The 20,123-nt window shown below is 33.4% G+C and overlaps 1 protein-coding gene across 1 annotated transcript in view; it reads left to right on the forward strand.

Moving 5' to 3' along the window:
* Nucleotides 1–4,477: 4,477 nt before the first annotated feature.
* Nucleotides 4,478–20,123, forward strand: part of mid (midline) — a 52,621-nt gene continuing 36,975 nt past the window's right edge. Inside the window, exons 1-3 of the mRNA XM_085193969.1 lie at nucleotides 4,478–4,860; nucleotides 8,139–8,300; nucleotides 9,089–9,254. Coding sequence (XP_085050095.1) covers nucleotides 4,722–4,860; nucleotides 8,139–8,300; nucleotides 9,089–9,254 — 467 coding nt within the window. The 5' untranslated portion in view covers nucleotides 4,478–4,721. The remainder of the gene's footprint in view (nucleotides 4,861–8,138; nucleotides 8,301–9,088; nucleotides 9,255–20,123) is intronic.

Genomic DNA, 20,123 nt, shown 5'->3' on the forward strand with positions numbered 1-20,123 from the left:
TATGTTTAATATAACATTTATAAGAAAAAAACCCAATTTGGAATTAGATATTCTACTAGCTTCACGCTGTATCCCGCACACAGCAGGGTAGGCAGAGGGAACCTAATGTTAAGACACTCCGTTCCCCGCTGGTAGATATTCTACCAGTAAAATTTTTACTGGTTTTATAGCAAGAATTAACGATGTTAGAAATTGTAAACCAAATTTGATTTATTGCTTTTATAGATATTTGTTGATCGTGACGTGTCAAACGATAGTCGTAAAGAATTTATTAAAGGCCAGCTCTCGGAACCCGCAACCCGACACTGTCACCAGACGTGTGGCTTAGCCGCTATCCGTTGTTTTTTCAGGAGACCTTGCACCGGCTGCGCAACCTCGAGCGTCGACGCAACTACCGACTTGTACAAAAAATTGGTTCACCACATTCGTACACAATAATCTTTAAGGATTCATTCCAACCGCGTCGGCCACCCACATGGTCGCATAATTCTTCCTGAACGAGCTAACTTCATTATTGTGGCATCAGATACAATAGTTAAGAGCAGGATTTATAAGTCCAACACGTAGACTTCTGTTTATAGCTGGCGGCGCGGGGGAGGGAGAGGGAGAGCGGGAGGGGATTACGTGCGTCTGCGCACCGATTTATGACCGTACCTCGATAAAAGCTTAAATACTCTTAACTGAAAATTATTCAATGCGTTATGCCACTGTGCTGGTAGTAGAACTATTATGCTGAATGCGGTTTTGATATATGCTCCGAGTCGTAGCAAAGTTTAATATTGATATATTTCTTTACTATTGCATTTAGTATCATGGTTGAAAGTAATAGTTTTGTGTAGATACTAACAGCATCTAATTAAAAACTGTAATATGTAACTAGACATAAAGTTTTACAAAAGAATATAAAAGAATATATTAATAAGAAACGTGTTATTATACGTGATTTAAACGCGTTATCTCGAACAATTAAGAAGATACAGTTGAAATAATATGTGGTTCATAAAGCTGCTTAATTTTTATAAAGCTTTTATTAAAATACACTTTTTTCATGTTAGCTATTTATTATGGCAATTTCTGTTTAGTAAAAGGTTATTTCAACTATTAACTATACAAAGACACGTAGGTTATTTAGAAATTCATGGCGGCGTAGAGGTGGGCGGTAGTTGCTTTCATGTAAATGGTTAACTTATGCACAGATTGTGTGCCTAATAGTACATAAATAATGAGCTTATCCACGCAACAATGGCTGCCGTGGAGGCCTTTGCTACTAGTTTACTGTAATGAGGTATTATCGACCATTTCTCAGATTGATAGAGCTTACGTTGTTATCGATTGAATCTTGTGTATATTTGAAATGGTTAAGCATTTGTAGAAACCTAATGATGAAATATGCTATAATCTATGGACTCCGTCATATAATCGTAATTAAACATTTATTCTTAAGACTTTATGCTTCGTTTATCAAGTGTTAAGTATAATGATATTTTTCAATCTTTCAATTTGTGGTTGATGACTTAATTATAAATTAGTAGGAATTTTACTGGCCATTTTCATTTGTCTTGTTTTCTCTATATTTGATAGGGAACGATATGTCTATATTGTTAAGAATGCACATAAAAAAATATCTAATTTAAGACTTATATTTATAAAGGTTATAGTTTACGATAAACAAAAAACACGCTCTTACCAACTAGCTTAATAGAACTTTAAACTTAGGAATCAAGTAGTAGGTACTAGTGCCTACTTTTATCTAAGTATAGTAGTAGGTATAACTACCTATATTTGAAAATAACTAATCGAACTACATTCATTATTTCTTAATCTATTTAAGTCATTCCGAAAATAGAGTTGTTTTAACGATTGAATTATTTTAAGGAGTCGTATTGATGGCATGGCAAACGTCAAGGGTAGAGGGCGCCCCTATTTAGGGAGCAAACGGAAAGTAATCTGATACTGTGTTTCCATTCCACTACATACTAACATACTAAGGTTTCTAAATGCTTCTTCAAATATTATAAAATTTCATTTTCAAATCAGCTTCATGCTGTATCTCACACACAGGAGAGTAGGCAGAGGAAACCTAGCGTTACAAAATTTCGTTCCCCATTTACCACCGAATTCTGAAGGCTCGACACCAGAGCGAAGAAACGAAAATATAAAATTAAAGTTAAATATTTTAACTTTCTCGAGTAGGGAGCGAACCCATAACCAGTCGAGTTTACAGTCTTTAAAAATATCATTCTCAAACTATACATTTTTTAAAGATTTCTCATAAGTATGTGCACCGACCTATCTACCCTATTTATAATTACATCTTTAAATTCATTACACAATCACACACTAATCAAGCTATAGTCTTACATTCATTTATGACGAATAAAAAACATAATAAATAAAAAAACGTATGCAAATTGGAGTAAATCGCAAACAGAAGTTATTTGACGGATCGTTCAGCCGTTCTCCCAAGTCCAATAGCTGGAGCACGAAAGTAGAAACTAATCCGTCGCGCGGGTGGGCGCAACCCGACACCGGGCATTACATTTGTCATGTATAATGCTCGCGATTTGTTTGCCTTTTTATGTTGCGCTTATTCTTTATTTGTGTATCGTTATATATATTTATTTTTAAATTATTGTAAATGTTTACAGGATCTGTGGTTTTTGATACCTTATGAATTGTAATGTTATCTTAAACAAATCATTTTCATTGTCTGTGCGAGGTGTAATATTGTAGGTGTATAATGGAGATATTTTATTAGTTAATAAACATTATATATGCCCCAGAACAAATACTCCTTCAGCAATATAGAGTAATTAGTTAGTCTACAATCTGATTTCTTAATTAATTATGTACCAACGGTAGTAAATTTATAAATACGATTGGGGGATTCAAAGTAAGACATCTTTGAAATTGTTTCTGAACTTAATATTTTTTTGAAGATTTAATTAATATTTAATTTTGTTTAAAATTTTTGGGTTATTATTAAAAACAAAATTGAATAACGTTACTAAATTAACAAGAAAAGATTTTTTGCAATATTGTGAGAATAAAATTGCACAATAAGCAAGATGGCGTCCTGTGTGGCTCACCACGTGTACTCTGTGAACAAATATTTGTACATTTCAAATGTTATTGATGCTCTGACATTTTTGTTTGCGGGCGCCGTCCTTTGCGTGATTTTGTTGTACAATGCTTCTTTGTGTCTCACCACGATACCTATTCAATGGCTGTTTCCTATTTTTTACGGTCTTGTTGACTTTATACTGAATTATGTGTTCCGGTTTATTTTGTTATATTTTGACTAGTTTTACGAGTGGCATTTAATATGTGCACGTATTAATAGGTACCTACGTATAAGTATTTTAAATAATAAAAATATAAGTAAGTAGGTATATGATAACTAAAAATATATATAAATTAGAAAATGTTTGAGGTCCCTACTTTTTATAAAAGTGTACCTACGTTCAACCCACGTTGTCATAAAACAAAGCTCCCGGAAGCCATTTGGCCAAATTGAAAAACACCAAGAAAGCGCCTTATAATATCTCTTAATGCCATGCCAGGAGAGTTAAGCGAAATGTTTTTCATATTTTCAAACTCGCGTAGAGTCAGCAGTGGGGCTCTATTTCAAAAAGTAGAAACAATACGTTTTCTGTCTGAGTACCTATTCCCAAACAGCGGTTTGTAATGTAGAGACAGTCTCAGTAGTCAGCATGAGGTAAAACTCTTGGCTTGTATGTTTAATATATAAGCAGCTTTAACTATGAGTTGTTTTTTTTCTTATAATGTTTATTTTATTGGCGTGTCTTGGAAAACATATGTTAATAAAATTATGAAATATCTTTTCTTTACCACATTTGTTAGAAAATTACTGTTGCTTGAAATAATAGTAATTAAGGAAGACCAATCAGTTTTAATATAAAAAAATGTAAATGCAATATTTATTCGAGAAGAGAGTATCACATACTTGCGCATAATATTAAATGTCAGAGTAATAGTAATAACGCTGTCCTATTCTTTCAAGTATTTATTGAACATCATAAAATAGTCCCCTCTCTGTCTAATCTTCTGATCTGTCTAATGGGCGGCGCAGTTAAGTTTGGTGCGCCCGCGTTTTATTTGAAATTATTATTTTTACGTCACATCATTATAAAATTAATATTTTTAACATTGAATATAGTATTTAGACAATGAAATATATTTCATACGTTCGTATGTAAAATTCAACAGTAGCCTACCTACTGTTACTGTCTGAAATTCAACAGTAACGGAATTTGTAAATTATTGAATGCTAATAATGAATTATGACGGGAGCGAGCAAGTGATATGGAATACAAATTAAATAATAATGCGATATTGTTATGAGTAGGGGTACCGGCCGCGGCCCCTGCGCGGCGACAGCGGGCTTCGCGGCCAGTGGCGGATGGGGAGGCGGCCCGTCCCGCCCCCCGCGCCCCGCCCCGCCAGCACCGCGCTGCCGCGCGCTCAGTCCGCGCTCGGCCGCCGTGTCGCTTCGCGTTTATAGCTCTGTGCCAGCTCTGTCACGACACCCGGCACGACTCTACTGTCACGCTCGTGGCCCAAACAATGATTGTGTGCTGAGAAATCATTGGTGTGCATCTCTTATTTTAGTTGCCTCATGTATCCCTGTTGTTATGCGTAACGGACAATGTGTCGGACGGAATGAAACGGTGAAGTTTGAACTGGAGTACTAAGTGTTGATGGATGTGGAAGGGTGGGGCTCCAGGATGGTGGCGGAGGAGGGTAAGACTCGGGCCACGGACTTCTCCATCGCGGCCATCATGGCCCGCAGCGCAGAACAGCCGCGCAGCCCCGTCGCTAGGTCGCCGCCATTTCTCGGTAAGATAGGCCTAAGTTTCTAACTTCTGGAAAATTAATTTTCCTAACTTGCAAGTACACATTTATACTCTACGACCTCGCTAATAATTGACGTGACAATACAAATCATAACAGAGTTAAAAAAAATTACAGCTGTTCAAGCATTTTGCATGCTTTGGTCAAAATCTTAAAAAAATATATTTTTTATTTACATGAATAAAATTTTTAATATACTAGTCATCTGTAATTGTTATAAATAAGCACCTACTAATAATGAAACGATAAAATTATATTACCGTTTTTAAGCTAATGTTAAACTTAATTGATATAATGATTGCTTAAATTTATTTTTGTATTATATTTTGTAGGTTACTACATAAAATGAACGTTACTATAAAAAATAATTGACAAAAACACAATGAGAATAGCTTTCTGAGATTGAAGCTGTACAATGTATATTTATTTCAAAAATAAATGTAAGCTTTTGTTTTGTTAAATGTTTCTGTAAAAACGTATAAAGTAATAAATTTTTAAGCCTATAAGGCTTGCATATTAGATATACAAGCCTTATATACATTTAGCCAATAATATAATTATGTATGTTAGCAATTTGCAATTCTATTATAATAGGTTCAGTATTTGACGTCTACCGTCGGTATTTTCTTCGATTATTGAAAAGTCACTTACCTGTATTTGCTATTTATCTTCACGATATGATACACAGGTTACTCTAAAATTGTTTTAGTTTAGTTATTTAAATATCTTTCTATTTAAAAATATCATTGTAACGCCAGATTACTATCTAGTTAAAGAAATTACTGACTTTTCATGAATGATAGTTGTGGGTTAAATAAAATAAAATTAAAATAGTGTGTCAAATTTCAAAAGGATACCTTTTTTCAGCTTTACGCTGTGTCCCGTGGTATAGCACCTAGGCAATGAGAAGTTGAGAACCTAGTGTTAAGGTACTCTGTTCCCATTAAGACACTACCGTTCTCCACTGTCCTCCGAATTCTGGAGGCATTGTGTGTTGAGTGGCAGAAATGTCGATGAATTTGTTAGAATTGTGGTAGTGACATATTCTACTAAGGTACATAAAGTTTCAAAATGGTACGCACAAAAGAAAAAAGTACGAATTAAAATTATTATCATAAAAACAAAAGGCCAATAAAAACAATGTAAAACTAAAAAAATGGAGGTGCTGTAGGCGGGGACAAACAGGCATATCTTATCTGGTGGCGCAAAACAATCTACAAAACCTATTTTTGTATATTTACTGCTTTATTTGTGTATTTACTGCTTGCGGAGCAGCAGCAGGTTTCAGTTTATTACTTTTAAGTTTTTCTTATAAAATACATTTTTTTTTATATAAGCTGGACCCCATCATAACGGTGTGGTATAGCGTCCGGTAATATACCTATGTGATGGTTGTGAATTCCATTCCATTCTGGGGTATGAATTATTCTGTTATGGTAACTACACGAAGCGTGGCGTTGACCTCAGTCATATAACACGCTACGTCTCGAAAAATGGGCGGCAGTCACGAATAGAGTATCTTAACACTAGTGTCAACCTAGGTTCCCTCTACTTAACCGGCTATATGCAAGATAAAGTAGGTATTTTGAATGAATATTCTCTAACTTTCATACTTCTACTAAGAAAAATCCTTCTGTACAAGATAATCGAGACTTTATGTCATCGAAACTATGAAATATATAATTGTAATACTCGTAGGTATAGCTAGGGCATAAAATCATCACAGAGCAAAATGCGGATGACTAATAATTTCTACTTAAAAAATTAGATCACAAAAATAATTAAACTTTATTTAAAACTATACGTTGGTACATATGTACTCGTATATGAACCATGAGAGAGTAATTAAGTACTAACTAATTTACATTTAATATGCTATCAAAGGCTTATTTTGAGTTTTACTTTCCACCGTAGTTTTTGCTTCACCGAGCAAAGTAACAGTCGAGTTACTTTTAAATCCTTTTCTCTGAGGTATAATAAAACATGGTTCTGGAAACCGAAGGGCTTGCTAATTGGTGAGGTCTGCGCGGGCGCAGGCGCAAGAGTCGTGTTGCCGTTCGTTATTCGGGATTAATTGCGCGGAACCGAACGCGGTCTAGAGTACCCGACCGGTGGGACACGCTGCTTACAATCAAATTACAATTTCACTTAAATTTCCAGGTAATTGTGTAGTTTTATGGACACTAATTTATCTTTATAAAAAACAACTAGCAATAAAAAGTTTTTAAAATTAGGTAGGTACTTTTAAATGTATGTGTGTGCATAATGCCTAAAGTGGTATCATGATCTTGGATTACAGTTGCCATAAATGAAAAAAACAATTTTCCATATTATATTTCTTACAATTATGTAATCTTGCTACACTGTTATTTATTGATTTATTAATATAAAATGACAAGTAAATCCCTAAAGATTATATTAGTTTAATGTGTGTTGATTTCTGTCTAGGTAGGTAGGTAACTTATGGGTGTTAATTCGTTAATTTATATGCATGAGTTTCATTAATCATTTATTATATCAAACACTAAGAGTAACTTACTAACAGTATATTATGATGTGTATGTATAAGCGCGATATTTGTAGGTTTTAAACATATAAACATATCATTTTTTTGCCGCCTAAAGACAATATATTACACAATACTATTATAAAAATTAATACATGAAACAATCGTGAAATGTTTCCAAAACGCTAGCCTTAATATACCTATGTACACGTCTAGATTAGCGTCTTTTTCACATGGCAAATATCATAATTTCAAAAATAACAATGCAATAATAACATTTAGTTCATCAAAAATGAAATAAGAAATAATTATAAGTAATTATGATGTTTTAATTATAATTATGTGATTTTTTAATAATTAGAATAAAAGTGATTGTAAATACATTTTAATTTGTCATGTTATTTCATTATTCAAAGGTAAGCAGTAGGTAGGTACAGTTCAACAAATATGTAGTATTTTTTTTTCCATTTATTAATTTTTATTATAACACTAGCATAACATAACATTTCCGAGGTTAGCGTGAACAAACGCACAGACAAACCGACAAATAGACAAAAAATCACTGTTTTGGGTTTTATTAAAATAATAAGTGCCCCACAACGATCTCCAAGCGATGGAAAAAAAACACATACACAGTTATTAATCCTAACCTCAGCCTTGATCACTGCTGATAGTAGAGTTTAACCTAGCGCCGTTCATTCCATCTACTTATATTACTTATTAATTTGTATATGTATTTACTGCTATTTTTATACAGGTCCATCATCTAGACAAAGCTCCCCTGCCTCTCTTAGTTCGCCAGCTTCCAGCTGTCGGTCACCAGTGCCTGATGAAGACGTTGAAGTGGACGTAGAACAGTGTTCAGATGGAGAGCGCGACGCGTCAGACACGGCCGCTCCATCACCTGCTCCTTCATCAGGTAACCTTTGAAATATACATTTAAATTAATATTTTAATTTTTTCGCTCTGGTATCGAGGCAATGTGCGGTGATTGAGTTCCGCCACTCAACACGCAATGCCTTCAGAACTTGGCGAGGAATGGAGAACGGAGTATTTTGACACTAGGTTCCCACTATCTACCTTGCTATGTGCGGGATATAGCGTAAAGCTTTTTTTTTTTTAAGCAATACGTTTAAGAAAATACCTATACTTATTTAATAAATTCCAATAGATTTTTTTAACAAGTTAGTTAATAAGTTAGATAACTATAATTTCTCATGTTTAATGATCATATAAAACAGTTTAAGATTATAAAACTTTATCTTTAACAATCTACTTTGACTCGTAACAACCTTAATTCCGTTATTATATAGCGAGCGGGCTTTCTATTTATGATTTAAGATCGTATAAAGTTCCTAATGATAATTACACTTTTGACATACAATAGTTACATGTATATTCACCCATTGTGACGCAAAAAGTAAATTGAACTTGTGATTACAACACTCTGTTAGCATAATAAAATAGAATTCTCATAATACTGTTAGTTTCACATAGCCTTTTTCTGTCTCAATGATTTAATACGTGTAGGAAGTTAATATACTATCGCCCTTTATTAGTCGAGTTAATCATCTTTATCCACTAGTGATGAGAAACAAATCTTGTTACTAATTAATAAAGAGTTTTTTAAAGAGCACTTTTATCAATTTATTTTTAAAAATTTTGGGTATTTTAACAAGGTGATTAATAATATTTGTATTTTCGTAGAATTGGGAGAAAGGGATACGCCATCACCAGCTCGACCTCTGCCACCTCCTGTGACTTCCTGTAACTGTGAGGAACTTTTATCGGTCGATTGCCAACTAGAAACTAAGGAGCTGTGGGACAAATTTCACGATTTAGGCACGGAGATGATTATAACTAAAACTGGAAGGTAAGTAGTTACTTTAAAGAATTCACTTTTGTATGAGCGTTAGTTTTTGAATAGCAGTTCCCATATTATTTAAAAAGGCAAGCAAGCAGAAAATAATAGGTTGCCTCATCAACTTAATGTAATCTTTCACTTCGTAAAGAGCGCAGTCAGCAAAACAAGTTGACTCCATAATCGCCCTCACAAAGGGTATGGAACGGATTAATCAGATAAAGTGGCCAATTTTGGAATAATTACTTCGCGAACCCGGTCGTCCTTCAACCCTTTAACGAGATAAATTAAAAGTACATTTTTATCCTAACCGTCGGCATAATGCCAGGCTATAAATTCACAAAGCCCCAAAGACAACAACAAACGCGTTGGGGGAGGGGAAGATGTTTTTATAGTCACGCCGAGAGGTTTATCTAAATAATTGCGTAGTCGGTGGCGGTGAGCGGAAAATTGGCATTGTGTGCGCTCGGGGCACCCGCGCCCGTGCTGTTGCGTTTTGACGTGAACAAGTATCTTCGGGACAGGGGTCCCTAATATCGTAGTGACATAATTGACTTTTGATATGGTAAATACCCAGTTATAAAAATATTTTTTTAAGCAAAAAAAGAAATATCTGTTTAACGTGTTTTTACTAAATTGTATCAAGATTTGATACTAATATTAAGAGTTATTTTTATTAAAGTTTCATTTTTTAAAAGTTTTTAGGCCTAAGCATAAGTAAATTAGGATTTTTAGGAAAATATTTATTAGCCTCTAAAAGATTTGGTCGAAAATTATATGCAATAGATGTAAGAGCGAATTAGTCCCGTGTCATATGTTACATCCCCTCGCAACAAGTGCAGTTATCTAAATCACGACCAGCAGCCCGGAGAGAATTCAATCTCGGGTGTAATGTCTCTATTGTTGTACTGATTGTGAACGACACGAACGAGCCCTTCATTTTGATACATGAATGTTTTTGTTTCTTCTACACCTAAAATAGGTAAAATTTAATAGGTATAGTTACACGATAAGTTTATAGTGCCTAAAATAGTTTATATTTTATATAAAATAGATTTAGTTTTCCGTTCTTTACTTGTACTATGCGTAATTTTTTAATGATTTTTTTATACATTACAAAAGTACATTTATAATTAACATTAAATTTGATTTATATATTTCATTGTAATTTTTATACTAAATTAAAAGTGATTAATGCCGCTGCGAAAGTTTTGTTTTAAACAAACAGTATTTTAAACACGTATCAAGATTTACTGCTCTCGCTATTAATAGCTAAACAAGGAATAAATCAAAGCGTCCAATCAAAATGTTATATCGGGGACAAATTTTATCAGGGAGGGTAGCGGAGCGTGTTCGTAAATTGCTCTACAATGTTTTATCTATTAATTCTTTTATATTTGAGATACATTTTATTAAGATATCATTATTTTATGAAACATTAAAATTATTATACATTTAGATTTTCTTTTTTTGCTTTGATATTATCTTATCTGTATCTAGCAAAGGAATATATAGAGAGGCAGAAGAGAGCTTGATTATTTATCGTCTATTTTAAAGATACATATTAAGTGTCTTTTAAAGATAGAGAAAACATTTATTTTTAACATAATCATTCCTCTAACCATGTGGACCGTGAGGTACTTCCCTATTTTAACACGATTAAGACTATTCCTTTGTTGTTATTCTTATAAGATAACTAGCGGCCCGTCCGCAGCTTCGCCTGCGTGAACTACGTTATTATTAATTTCTGTCTCCACGAGTACCTACGTTCTATAAGTAACGTCTATGCAAAATTTGAGACTTCTAGAGTTTGTAGTAACGAAGTTTCATACAAACTTTCAACCCCAAAAACAACCCTTTAGAAGTCGAATATTGCAAATTCCCGTCTTAGCGAGCACCTACGTCCTATAAGTACCTCCTATGCAAAATTTCAGATTCCTAGCACTTGTAGTTTCTGAGATTTCGTGATGAGTGAGTGACCTTTCGATTTTATATATATAGATAATTCATCCTTGCATAAGCAATTTCGCATCTCATTTATATTATACGAGTATATATAAAAAAAACATTCCCACAGCATTCCTTCGCTCAATAAGATACCCCTAGTACGACAATATCATATTTTTTATTTACCGTTTGTGTTATACCCACAATGTCTAATGTATTAACATTGTACACATGTTAATAGAAATATTTTCACTATTAAATGTATTTCTAATATAATTTATACAAAGCAATTTTTACTAGAGAAGAAAACCTGTTGGTAGAGAATGAAAAGATAGCGGTTAAGTGTAGACAACTGAATTGCTATCCTTTCCTTATTTACAATAAAAATAGCAATTCTAATATTAAATATTTTTAATCAAAAAGTATAATTTTATTTTAAGGGAGACTTATTGCATATGGAACTAAAAACAGAATTCCAATTAAAGTTAATAAAATCTAAAATAATAACAATATTTATGACTATATTTAATATCAGTGTCGTCACCTTACCAAGAAAATAAAGTGTCAGGCTCTCCTGGTTTATGTATACTAAATTTTTTCGATTCATTTTGATTTATAGGCGACCATTTTACTGCTGACTTTGTTAGGGCCTAACTGGTTGAGGATTTATGCTTGTTGGACTTCAGATACAATAAGGAGCTTCCAAATATTTTAAAACTGTCACTCACTAAGTTATGGTAGACATGTTATTTTGCCAAGTTTATTAAACCGAAAAAAGCTCACCAGCCATACGTGGCTAAATATTACAATTTTATTGGTGTCATTAAAGTGGTTTTTTCAGTTATTACCAAATTCTTCATACCCTTTCACATTCGGTAGCAACTTAACGATTTTTTGGAAGTAAAAGGAGATACATACTTAAATTTTACTGTAAATATTCCGAATCGATATCGTGATCGACACGTCAATGTTAATTGTCCGCATCCGCAATTTGACCGATCACTCGCGACATTAAGCGTTTTATCGGTTTTTAATACTTGACAATTACCGACCGATGTCGCTGGACGAAGCATACGTACTAATAAATATATGTAGAATGAACTAAGTTATCGATTATTTGAAGCTTTTATTTCTTTTCTACTAAGGTTTATTTTTTAACAAATAAAAATTTTAATTTCTATGACATAATAATATTTTAGTAATATGTGGCGTTAAGCTACCTATTGCTTGTAAAGGTTACGTTGTCATAAATATTTAATATGCATTTGCATCGTATTTATGAACCATGAGTCCCTATTGTAAGCCATAAACGAGCAATCATTATTGTTTAAAGTAAAAAAAACATTATTAATTTCTAGTAAGTAAACGATAATGCGAGAAAGTTCAGAAATAACTCGGTTCATTAAATAATATGATGATAGAATCTGTTACCTTTTTTATGATTAATATAATATCTTACTTGTATTTATTGTATTTTCATTATATTATTTCAAGTATTTATTTATTTTCATGTTTCATGTTTGTAAGGGATCCGTTTGGCTCTATCTTACTATTTCCACAATGTGTAGTCTTTTTAGTTATATTCGTATGTAGTTATTATTTTATTAAAAAAATGGAAATCTTGCAGGTCTTCTAGGTAATGTCTACACAATCGTTATTCTCATAAGATTACGAATATTATGTCATTTTGTATAGAAAATTGGGCATAGCAGTGTTTAAAGCCGTGCTTCATGCAAAATATTATGCACTCTATCTCAATAACCTATTGTTAGGTTTTGCACTAAATTTCTTTAACTTAACAATCAATACAACACAATATCAATAGAAAACATGAAAATTATTTCCTATTGCATATAATTTTTAATTTATATTATTGTAAGTACTCTATAAAAAAAAATAGTATTCATATTTTTAAATTATTCAAACAATAACTTAAATGTTCAATAAAAAAGATGTATAAAGTTTAGTAACTATCATATATTAAAGTATTATAAGTTATGAGCTGGCACCTGGCTTCTTACTGCTGGCAAACCTTAATAATCTCTCAAGGTGTTGAACGGCATAAAAGTATAACCGGCATTCAACAAACAATATTTAGTGCGGTCGTGACAGTTATTGTAGCCAATGTTCATTGATCGTGGGCTGTAATTAGGATTTTTTATGTTACCTTCAACAGGTGCTCTCCTTTGTTACTATAATAATTAAATTAAACTTATAATTATTAGATCAACTGTTTTTATCCCATTTCTAGTAGTAGAATCTAGATGTAAAAATTGAATGATTACTTTTAATACAATATTATGTTATTTAATTAAAATCTACAATATGTATGTACTTCCTCAAAATTAATTTATAAAATTTTAACCAACGAAATTATAATGAAAATGCGTATCTCGTTAATTATTTTCTGATTTGTATAATACAACGGGTAGATAAAACATACGTGGGGGTGGGAAAGGGGTCGTGGAGAGAGAGAGAGAAAGAGAGAGAAATTTATGCATTAAACTTGATTGAAATTTTGGTGGCTACGTGTTATTTCGCGCTAATGCACCTTTCAAGTTGACGAGTACGTACTCCCGCGCAGTACGTTATAATGAAGAGTTCAACGCTCGCCGCGGGCGTGTTTGATTGTGATTTATATTGCTGAGGTTATACTTATAATAAAGGCCACGATTAACAGTGCTTATGGAAATTCCTCAGGAAGTATCCGTGGAAACTGGAGATTTTATATATAACAATAAAATATCATAAATGAATGCATAAATATATTCGTGGTATTTCAACTTCACTAATATTAATAAAATAAATAAAAACTCTTATTTCCTCTAGCTGAATTGACGAAAACTCGAAGATATATGCGTAAATTTGATATTTTAGATAAATTGAGACAATTTTGCAATAAATTATAAAGAATTCACACAAAAATTGTAAGTAGCATCGTAAGACTAAAATCTTATTTATTATATTAATCATAATATCTTGAAATTTATCCAATATATATTAAAACAATTTGTGCATTCTACAGCAAAAATTTTTTGCAACACACCAATATTTCGGTGGTATTCAGAGATGTCAATTCGCCTATAACCATCCGTCGTAATTTTTGAATTGTAACGATGAATTCCCATATATGAAGTAACCAAGTTCTTGAATGGTTTTAATAAAATAATAAAAAAAAAAACATTTGACATTGTTCTTACATATGATAATAACCAGACTTCAACATTCTTCATCTTATTGATTTATCCTAGTACCTAAATACAATATTCTACAAGACTTTCTGATCTTTTTATTTCAGTATGGTCTCCATGATTGTATGCAACGTTTAGAGTAAATAACACCTAATTATTTACTATAATACCTATTTATTAATACGACCTTAAGACGTGGTACATAAATGCTACGTTTTATTTGGCCAATCTACATAATAATGTGCGCTGATTTTATTATAATTTAACGTTAATTGGCGGGTCAGTCGGCGCACGTATTCATAATGACCACAGTCGCATTAATATAAACATAAATATTTTCGATAACAGCTCTCGGGGATGACTGTAAAATTAAAATTTAATGACTTTTCAACCAAAGTATCGAAGTTTAATTTACCTATTACAAACAAATTTGTTTATTCTCGTTACGGGAATGAATTAAAATTATTTAAACTATTAACTAAGACATTATGATTAATGGAATATTACTTTATATGTGCTTTATATTGCGTAGGAATATTCAGATAATGATGCCTCTTCAATTTAAATATATTCGTCTAGTGATGAACATTTTAGAGGCCCGATGATTAATATTAAAGCTACTCGAGCTTTATTCCTCGATTCAATTTAAGGCGGTAGTCTCGAATTGAATCGAGAAATAAAGTGTTTGAAATGCACAATACAGCCTACGCACGTCGCAATTCGCTCCGGCGAGGACTGTCAGCTACTGTTCGTTTAGCCGTTTGTTACTTGTTGTAATATATGCTGATATATTTATCATATTTACGTATATGTATTTATGAGAAAATTCTCAGCAATTGTAATAAATAATTGAATAAAAGTTTATTGTTTTGTGTTTTGTTGTGTAAGTAGGTAGGTATAGCAATTGAAAAACGTAAGTCGTTTGAAATGACACAAGGTTCATTAGATTTGGTGAGAGAGACGGTTGGTCTCATGGTGAGAGCGTTGTCTGTTGTCGTAGAATGAATAGGATTTATAATGTAATCTCAGTGATTAGTTCACTTTAAGATATACGAAGAAATTTTAAATTCATCTTCCACTTCGTTGATTCGAAAGATAGCATAGTTGAACACGAACACGTATAAATATAAACGTAATCAAGTTTAATTTGTATCTTTAAAACCAATTTCATGCTTAACAGCACATTTAGCAACATCTAAATGAAAACTGTTATTAGAAATTGACCATCCATCTTTATTTCTGTGAACTGTGAACTCTCTCTCTCTCTCTTAAAGTCTTCAAATCTATTTAGTATATCGACATCTATCCGGTAGGTCTGTCGACGCACAATTAGCTGTCCATTGTGTGGTGTGTGGTATTGTGCACCTTGCAATTGTGAATGCGCGGGCGCCGCGTCGTGTTGGTTTTACACCTACGCCCATTGTGATCTACCTCTCAACAAGATATTATATTCGCTGTATTAGCACACTTTCAGTCTTGTTAGCTTTTATTAATAATTTTATGTTTTATTTATTAATATTTATTTTTAGTAAAGGCTTAGAGACATTATAAAGAAAGAAATATATGTTGTTTTAAGAAAATTTTGAGTATTTTATCAATTTAAAATGGAAAATGGAATATGATTCAATTGAATTGATAATTCGTTTGCCATATAAATGATCAATTAATTTCATTGATAGATTATGTGTTTGTCATAAAATAATAATTGGTAGAGAGAATGTTTTGGTGGCCACCATAGCTGGGTCAGAAGTCAGGCAGATCGCGCGTGGCCGTACAATACCCGCGTAATGAAGTGGGCGCGGGGGTGCGGGGTGCGGGGTGCGGGATGGTGGTGTGCGCGGGGAAGTATTGTGTCCAAACGAGCCATTGTAAGTCCGACGTCGACCCCCGACCCGCTTGTTACCGTCGTTGGACTCACGTTTTGTAACTGACTAACTCTTGTTAGCTACGTCTAAATATCGTTATCTAAGGTTTCGAAATTGTCAAGTTATATATATAGTATTTTACGGATTTAAAATAATATTAGTATAGGACTCTATGTAAAGGCAACACTCAGAGGTAACACTCAGTTACGTATCTTATAAATAATTAAATTTTAATTGAAAAAAAAAATGTATGTATGTAGGTTCCTAAATATCTTGGCACTTTGACTATAGCAGTCTCCCTACGTAGAGTATGTATGTACATCAGTGAGAATGTAGCAAAAAACAAAATAAAAGTAAATACAATTTTATGGCATATTTTTAATTTGCAAACGACAAAGGCACAGAGTGTCACTAATTCCGGAGCACAGTTTTTATACATGGAACATTAAATTTTCTCAGCTACCCCCACGCTTCAAATAAATTATCGTCAATTCCGGGTGGCCGCGGTTGTCGTTTTGTTACAAAAACATGACCGTGCGCCCGCCGCGGAAGTAAGGGTTGGTTAAGCTATACTTAAGAGTTATTGAATGATCAGCAGATGTTAAGTAGATATTCTTATGCATGTATATTTTCAGTTACAGTTTCTTAAGTTTATTAATCTAATAAACTAGCTAACTAGGTGAAACTAAACTATTAAAGATTTTTCGGGTAATTCACTTTTTCCTTTAATTAGAGTTCTGCCGAGTATTGTCTGTCTTAGATATACTGTTTATCTATCTTAGATATATAGTTGGCATCGTGGCATATCTAGTAGCAAAAGTGATGGTTGTTGATTTAAATCTAAATTTGTATTTAAAATATTTTTCTTTTCCTGCTTATGTGTGTATTTTGTTGTGTATTTTAATGTAATATTTTATCGAGTTCTTTTTGCCTCAAGCTGGCATAATACATATTTGAATGAAAAAAAACTTAAGGCCCCTGTTAAACCTATTTATTTTGTTTATAACAAAAACTAAATCTCGTTTTAAACATATTTACTTTGCTTATTATATAACTAGTAATATAATAATATTATTAATATAAAAATATATAAGCTCTAAAAAAAGACAAGGGCGATACGCACGCCCCAAAGCGATAAAGTTTGCTACAAATGATGTCTAATGTGACCAAATTGTGTTCGTTACCTTGCGGCACTACCCAGCGATGAAGTCATTATTTTCCATTTCCGCGCCAGCGTAGACTTGGTAACTCGAAAATCACTATAATTCTCATGAATTAGGCGATATCGAGAAAATTGTAGGTATAATAAGAAGTGGCTGGCATTGGCAACTATAGTCAAACTGGCAATAAGTTGACTCGTTTAAAGTGTGTGATTGAATTGTATATTTATTCTCCTTATTTAGTACATCATTTAGAATTTAAAACGTTATTTAAAATTTATAACATAATTTATAATTAAACATAATTTAGAATTTAAAACGTATCTAATTTAAAATTAAAAACATAACTTAGAACAATAATTAAATCCTCTTTTGTTTTATAAGCAACGATTAATGTTACATTGGAATTACCAACTATTTATTGGTAAATTAATTTATGATTAATCGTATTTGTACACTCGGCTGGTAGGTAATAATTACGAAAATGTCGTGACATCTTTATAATATCCTTAGTATGTTATAAAAGTATAATAGTCATGTGATGTCACGCGAAGCGCTCATCACCTTCATGTCGACGCCGATATTTCCTTATAACTCACTCGCAGACTCGCAATGATGATTTAATTACGATGATTTTAAATGATTAACTCATGTAAGAGCAATCTTTATAGGGTCTTATAACATAGAATATAATTATTCTTTTTATAAAAAGTCAATAAATAATGGTCGACATCCGACAAAGATATAGGTATTATATATAATCAAACAGCAAAGAGAAAAATTTGAAATTTAGTTGTGGAGTGGAAGAGTGGAAAATTTAGTATTTAAGTGCATCTTATTCCAACATTTCCGCAACGTAACAGAGGAAAACATATGATGTAAAATTTCACGTAGTCGACCCCTCTTTGCCTGGACTGCGAGGCAGTATGGCGGGCGTCGGGCGTCGGGCGTCGGCGTCGGGCGCCGGGTGAAAGCGGGACGCACGAGGACGGCCGCGGCGGTTTCGTACATCGCCACCCGTCCGCGCCCGTAAGCTCGTAATTTGCCTTTCTATTAGAGCGAGGGCGTGAAAAAAGGAAAGCGTTTACGGTGTGTTTAATGGGAGCGAGAGGGAAGAAATATGATCGCCCATCCAGAGAAGGGAAAATTTTGGTTTTCGGAGTTTTTGCGGAGATGTGCATCGGATCGCGAAGTGCGAAGGGGACGGCGATGTTTCCGGAACCGCTCTCCGACGTAATTAGCGGAAGTCGTGGCTTAGTCTTCCCCCGAGCGGGAGAACTGCGGGCAGGGAGTTCCTCTATTTGTCGTTTAAGAGTTAATCGGTCGAGCGATTCGTCACCCTCGAGAGAGTTCCGCCGGCAATGTTATATCTTTATTATGAAGTTGCTTTAATTCGTCCGCCCCGGGCTATTAACACAATCATGATTATTGATATTCCTGTTTATTAAAGTTAGGTTTTATATCTGTCCTCTTATAATAAGATTATTAGTTTATTTACGTACACCTATTTTAAATTTATTGGATTTTACACAAAAGTAAAAATTCTATGTTGTTGCTATACTTTTGTTTATTTTGAAAGGGGTTGCCAGTATCAACGCGCAACGTGTCATTAGTGCGGGAAGTGACAAATACAGCAGTAAACACAACTCGTGCGCCGACTGTCAATTAGCTGTAATGGCACTCTACGACATATGTCGAACGAACCACTTTTATATTTGTTGGTGTCCTTACAATACTAAATTATACATCTTTCCTGAGACGGAAGGTGTGTGTACCTTCATATAGTTTACAAATACGTTCACTTATAACATTTTTTTGTAAAGTAAACTACTTTCTAAAAGTATTAAAACTATACTCGTAAAAGATTGAAATAATTATTATGTTAATACTAAAGAAAAAAATGAGGTTAATCGTGTTAACTACTTTATAACATAGATTTTTATTGTAGACTATGCGTATGAATTTTAATTTGATTATAGTTTCACATTGTATCCCGTATTTAGCAGGGTAGGCAAAGGCAACCTCGGAACCTACTGTTAAGACACTCCGTGCCCATATCATCTCTTTTGCTCCCCACTATCTGCCTAATTCGGGAAACACAACCGTTGAGTGACGGATCTTAACGCCTCGTTATCAGAGCGAGGAAATGGAAATGTACTTAATAATTTTATTTTGACATACTATTTGTCATAGATAAATATATATCTCAAAAGATTTAGTAAGTAAACATTCATAGTAAGATCGTATCGGCATGTCGGATCGTACGTAGCAGGCACCCAACGCCAGCCAATCAGTGGCAAATGAGCGATGGCGGTAATTAAAACGGATCGCCTTACCGAATCAATAAAGCCATACGATAAGCCAATTAATTGCACTCGCGCTCGACTCCGTTCCCCGAGGACCGTGCTAGATTGATTCATATAGCTGCGTATCTAGGAAATCCATTATGCATACTTATGTTAAATTAAACATAAGAAATTCAAATATTGGAACCACTCGTGCCGTCGAGGCAATGTGTTAACGCAGGTTGTGAGTTCGATTTCCACTCGAGAAAATTAAATATTTCCATTTTCTTTGCTCTAGTGTCGCAATGCTTTCAGAATTCGGCGGAAAGTGGGGAACGGAGTATCTAAACACCACGTTCACTAACTTGCTGTGTGCGAGATATAGCATGACAATAAAAAAATCGCCATTCTCGATTATTAAAATTTTCATAAG

This window comes from Heliconius melpomene, chromosome 1 (assembly GCF_056956725.1).
Source record: "Heliconius melpomene rosina isolate 202511_hmr_F chromosome 1, ASM5695672v1, whole genome shotgun sequence".
NCBI classification, from domain to species: domain Eukaryota; kingdom Metazoa; phylum Arthropoda; class Insecta; order Lepidoptera; family Nymphalidae; genus Heliconius; species Heliconius melpomene.